The 5,924-nt window shown below is 37.6% G+C and overlaps 1 protein-coding gene across 1 annotated transcript; it reads left to right on the top strand.

Annotated features, from left to right (window-relative positions):
• Positions 1 to 754: 754 nt before the first annotated feature.
• Positions 755 to 2,340, top strand: LOC136221852 (protein LATERAL BRANCHING OXIDOREDUCTASE 1-like). The gene is made up of 4 exons (XM_066009307.1): positions 755 to 1,064; positions 1,142 to 1,389; positions 1,484 to 1,805; positions 1,969 to 2,340. The coding sequence occupies exons 1-4, from the start codon at positions 834 to 836 to the stop codon at positions 2,176 to 2,178; spliced, it is 1,011 nt and encodes a 336-aa protein (XP_065865379.1). The 5' UTR covers positions 755 to 833; the 3' UTR covers positions 2,179 to 2,340.
• The last annotated feature ends 3,584 nt before the right edge of the window (positions 2,341 to 5,924 follow it).

Here is a 5,924-nt window from a genome sequence, read left to right as displayed (position 1 = left end):
TTGAACCTCATAAAACTTTTGGTTGTGTTTTAATAGTTGGTACGTCAAGTGGAAGAGTTGTTAGAACTGGAGTAAAGAATGTAAAAAAAAATTGCTAAAAAACAAAAGATATTAGATTTCACGGTGAACAAAAAAATAATTAACTCTTTCTCTTTTTTTCTACGTATCAATCTAAATCTTACATGTTAGTTCGTTTGATTTTTTTCAAAATACATACAATCCACTTTCTACATACAATTTAACCTTTTGCAACTCATAGATTAATTAATACATTTTAAACAAGTTAAGAATCTATAAAAAAAAAAAATTTAAGCAAATTGATTTCAATTAAAAATTTTGGACAAGTTTTGAGATTAATGATATATTAAATTTTAAATACTATTAGTTGATTGATTCATTTCTGACTTATGATGCGATTTTGTGGACTAAATTAAATCTATTGCCACTTAATCTTTCCCTAAAATTATGGTTACACGTAAAAAAAATCACTTTCATTTGCTCTTTCTAACATTATAACTTCTCATTAAAGTGATCTTAAAATAATTGTTGTCTAACTTCAAAATAAAAAGTTCAAAAACTACTATAACAAAAAATTCAAAAATCAAAATTATTTAAAATCACACATACAATTATTCAACCATATGGTTTGGCATTTTATTATTTTATGATGTAGGAATTACGTAGGTCTTGTATTTATTTGCTATGCGGTCCAATAACGAAGAGTCCATTCCATAAGCAAATGACTTTATACACTGAACAAGACTCAAATGATTTTATCATCAGTAGAGCCAAGTCCATAACCAAGGTAGCCTGAAACTCTCTAAAAACATAACATGGCTGGAAGTTCAGTTGAAGTCTTGCTATCAAAACGAGTGCAGGATATGGTCCTCAATCATGAGGAACCACTACCACCTTACATATCTAGACATGATTCCATAGATGAACACCTAGTTCCTATTCCACCACTTGCCTTCCCTGTCATAAATCTCACCCTCCTATCTTCTTCCCAACCAGAAGAATTGGCCAAACTTAGATCAGCTCTTTCTTCATGGGGTTGCTTTCAGGTATGAACTCTCAAACTTATCTACATCAAATCTATTCCATCTCCATACTTAACAGGATAATTTCTTTGCTTTTTCAGGCAATAGAGCATGGGATCCCCAAATCATTTCTAGATGAATTAAGACATGTAGCAAAAGAATTCTTTCAACAGACTGTGGAAGAGAAGAAAAAATATGCTAAAGGAGTTGAGGAGTTTGAAGGCTATGGAGCTGACCCTGTCCCTGCTCAAGGTCAATCACTTGACTGGTCCGATCGTCTTTTTCTTGAAGTCTACCCGGAACATCGTAGGAACCCCAAACTTTGGCCACAAAATCCATTGTCTTTCAGGTCTTAAATGTGTAGAGCAATATTCCCAAAATTTCCTATGCTATTCAGCATCATAAACATCTGAACTTAATGAAATCTTTAATAAATTATGCAGGCAAGTCTTAGAAGATTACACAGTAAAGATGAAATCTTTGACAGAGAAGGTCTCAAAAGCCATGGCGAAGTCATTGAATTTAGAGGAAAACTGCTTCCTGGATCAGTTTGGTGAAAGAGCAACTCTACAAGCAAGGTTTAATTACTACTCATGTTGTCAGAGACCCGATCTAGTCCTAGGATTGAAAGCACATGCCGACGGATCAGGGTACACCATTATCCTGCAGGATGATGTGGAAGGTCTGCAAGTCCTGAGAGATAACTGGGTCACAGTACCCACAATTCCAGATGCTCTCCTAATCCTAATGGGTGACCAAATGGAGGCAAGTTCATGCTCATTTATCATTTCTAACTACAAATTGTAACTGACTGACCAGAACAGTTTGAGGCATCACTAGCATTTGGTTTAATATAAAACTGAGTAGAAATGGCATTACTAAGTTTCTATAAATCTGAAAATTGATTGGTTTACTCTATGATTGGCAGATAATGAGTAATGGAATCTTTAAAAGCCCAGTTCATAGGGTTCTTACAAACTCAGATAGGGAGAGAATTTCTGTGGCGGAGATTGGACCAGAAGCTGGATTAGTTGATGAGAATAGACCAAGATTGTTCAAGCATGTGAAGGATTATTCTGATGTGCACTGGGAATACTATCAGCAAGGAAAGAGAGCACTTCATGTAGCAAGTGTTTAAAAGCTGTCAAACCAACACCTTGAGAAAAGCGGCCTCTTTTACAAATATAAACCATTTATCTTATATGTATTTCTTATTTTTAATATTTTATTTTTGGTATGTATATAAGGAAATGTAGATGTGAGAATTAATCAATCAATTGAATTCAGTTTCATTTGTTTCCATTCTTCTTTCCCTTCAGATATTCATAAACTCTCCCCTCGTATTAAGAAGCACTCTTTCAAAGAGAAGTAGCAACACTTAAAATTTACAAATAATTCCATGACCTAATTTTTTTTGGATCAATTGGTATCATAGCACTAGATCTACAAAAGGGTAAAGGTGGTATATGGTTCCAACTCGCAATTGGTATCAGAGCACTAGATCTACAAAAGGGTAAAGGTGGTATATGGTTCCAACTCGCCACAGTTACAAAACTTCGAACGAAGAACTTGTGAGTCCTTTGCGCATTCATTAGAAGCCAAAGAGAAAGAGAGACGAAAAATGGCATAAGGTAATAGTGAGTGTATCACCAAGTTAGAGCAACAGGTGGAGTTATTATCTACATTAATCTCTCAATTGGTGAAGACTATAAAAGAGTCAAAACTTTCAAATGCATCGCCTTCAAAAAGAAAGGTGGACAATAAAAGTGATGATCAGGAAGAAACCACCACAGAGAACGGCATCGAGGGAGAAGGGAACAAGACAAACTCTATAAGAAGGATGAGTGTACTGAAGCTGCCAAGTCCAGCAAGGGCAAGAAACGAAAGGCTGATGAGCCTCAATCTCCTGAACCTAAGTCTCCGAAGAAGGACACCACAAAGAAGTTCAGAGTCTCCAAACCAGACTCTGAGCCTACGTCTACTGAGACGCAGCAAAAACAGGCCTTTACTGAGGATTTAGAGGATGAACAGCCTCTAAAGAAGAAAGCCCCAACAATAAGGGTCAAGCCACTGACGCCTGCGCCGCTGGCCATTGCCATTCCCGAGGATTCTTACTTCCTCAAATCACAAGGCATGGCTACTGAAGCCACTCACTGCTCCAGCTCAACAAACCCCTGTTGTGTTCTCCGTTCCTTTCACAAATGAACCACCTACTGACCAGCAGGATGAACCAATCCACACTGAGGAAGAATCGGCTCAGACAAACCTAACTCCTCCTTTATCACCAGCTCATATCCCCACTTCCTCTCTTAAACATAAACATCATCGATCGAGCCGAGGCAGAAGATACAAAAAGAGGAGCAATAAGCCCAAGGTTCACTTCGTTGATGACGCAACGAATGCTGATAACACACCCCTTGACCCATCACAAATCAATATCACCTTCCCATTTTTCAAAATTGATGCCCCACTGACTGATCCCTCAACTCAGGAAAATCAAGCCTCTGTTCCTAATACAAAGGACCAAGCCTCTACTGAACCAACTTGGGCCCCACTGAATCCAATGTCGTTACTCCCAACTCTTCCACCATTGAGCATGCAGCTCGTGGTTCTGAAACTCATGTCTCTGATCCTGAACCTCAAACTATATCTACCGAGCAGGATAAGAAAAAGGCTGTTGAGACTAATGCTGCCCCCGAAAGGAAAACTCCTGAACAGTCATTCATAAATGCCACTGAGGAAGGTAAACGGCTTCTCCAAGCTGCTTTTGACCTGGCCCATGATATGGCTAAGTCTCTGGCCTCAACCTCCCCCACCACCTCTGCTGAGTCCACTCCACTCAGCGAGACAATGCAGCTACTGAATAAGCTCAACAGTATTAAAGGACTCCTCAATTCCTTAACTGCATTGGTCTCTCAGCAACGCTACTCAGCATTTGCTGATCGCATGGCAGCACTACAATTAATGATGATCAAGCACATGGACTGTTTTGAGGAGAAGATTATGGTTCTCTTGAACATCAACTCAACCGATGTAACCTCTGATCAAGCGAACTCTCACTTCCAACAGCTGAGTTCTGAGCTATTTAAACTTCAGCAGACAATCAGCTCTTCTTCTGAGTGCACTATCTCTGTTTAATGGACTTTCCGCAAGTTCAAGTGAGCTCAAAAAAATTTCAACTCAACTTTCCAGAAGCAGCGCTGCTGGACAATCTCTCCATTCTACTTCTCAACCCAGTACTGATGCTGGCAAAAAGGGGGAGAAAGAGAAAGAAAAACGAAAATCCTCGAAAGAACAAAGGACTACTCATCCTAATACTCAACAAGTCAAACATCATTCTTCTTCCTCCGGTTCCAAACAGCCAGTAGACTCTGAGAAAGAGCAACAACAGCCAAGAAAATCCAAAACCGTTCAATGCAATATTAAGAAATAGATAGACCTCTTAGATAGCTAGATAGCTTCTTTGATCTTCTAGTTTCTTTTTGTTTAAGTGTCTGTTGATGTGCTTATCTATTGTGTTAATTAAATTGAACGTATCTTTCGTCTCTATAATGTGTTGATTATGCTTCTATCGAATTGCCTTTATTATAAATATCTTGACTTGCTTATAATGTCTAACACTTAAAAGATATTGAACAAATAACTCAACCTAAGAACATAATAAAATTCATTCAAGTATAAACCACTGAGTACTTTAACTTAGTGTCCTTAACAACTCAAATTCATTCTCAACTCTGATACCTGATCACGCCTAATTAATAGAATAATTTTTTTACAAGTATTAGGACTGAGTGAAATGAACATGTTCTTAAACTGACCTGCTTCTGACCTAGAACTCAGCCTTGCTATTTAAACTTTAAACGGTTCAAAGCAAAGCTAAGTCAGTAGGCCAACCCTTATGGGAGAGAACTCGGAAGCAAAAGTAAGGTCAGCAATCATGGGGGATCTCCATGTTGTGTTCTAAGTTTAATATTTTCGCCAACATCAAAATGGGGGATTTTATTGAAACACATTTCCACACTAATTTTGATTTGACAAATCTATTTAAATTAGAATTAAATCCCTAAGATAAAATTCCAACACATTAAATTTAAGTGTTTTGATTTATTTGTTACTAATGTGTCTATTGAGTATTGTTTGGAGTATTTAATTATACAAGTGCAAAAGACATTAAGATAAAGCCCAAAGCCCAATAAGCAAGGTCAAGGCCCAAGCTAAGTCAAACAGATCAAAGGCTTGTGATTCAACTCAGCCCAGCAAGTAGAAGGTTGACTAACTCATTCACAACGAAGCTGCTAAGTTCAACGGATAAGAAGACAAAGCAAAAGTTGACTTGATAAACTTGGGGACAAAGTTAATCCAAATAAGGAAAGGTTCAGAAGCAACAAAGAAGCTGTCTAGGAATCTTTGCCGAAAATGGAGAGACAACATGACGCTTACTGACCAAAAGTGATTGAAGCACTGATCAAAACAGAAAAGAATACGTTCTTATTGACCGCAACACTGAGCACTGAGGAACAAAAGGGACAGCAGAGCCGTTTCCCTCCAACGGTTATTTCGAAATTCGAAATGACCAATGCATTCAAGTGTCATTATAAATAGCTTCTCATTTGCTTCTCAATAGAAGTAGTTCTTCAACAAGTCGAAACGCTAACCAAGTTCTTCCTTGAAGTTCTGTGAAAAGCAAAGCAAAGCAATCTTACACCAACTCTCATTTTTGTGTAAAAGATTAGTTTTTAGATCTTTCAAAGTGTTCTTTGTTATTAGAACAAAAACCTTATCAATTATTAAATTGTTAGGAGACTCTGAGTTGCTCGGTATTTAGCACTCTGAGGTAGATGGTGTTGAGTATAGGATATAGAGGACGATACTCTGTATACTCGT

Source organism: Euphorbia lathyris, chromosome 3 (assembly GCF_963576675.1).
Source record: "Euphorbia lathyris chromosome 3, ddEupLath1.1, whole genome shotgun sequence".
Classification (NCBI taxonomy): domain Eukaryota; kingdom Viridiplantae; phylum Streptophyta; class Magnoliopsida; order Malpighiales; family Euphorbiaceae; genus Euphorbia; species Euphorbia lathyris.
Note: the sequence above shows the minus strand (reverse complement) of the source record. Positions and strands in the feature narration are given on the sequence as shown.

Excerpts from the sequence above, each read along its gene's own strand:
- LOC136221852 (XM_066009307.1), top strand. The coding sequence starts at position 834 with ATGGCTGGAAGTTCAGTTGAAGTCTTGCTATCAAAACGAGTGCAGGAT. Across the intron at positions 1,065-1,141 it reads CTTCATGGGGTTGCTTTCAG|GCAATAGAGCATGGGATCCC; the intron begins GTATGAACTCTC and ends TTGCTTTTTCAG. Across the intron at positions 1,806-1,968 it reads TAATGGGTGACCAAATGGAG|ATAATGAGTAATGGAATCTT; the intron begins GCAAGTTCATGC and ends TATGATTGGCAG.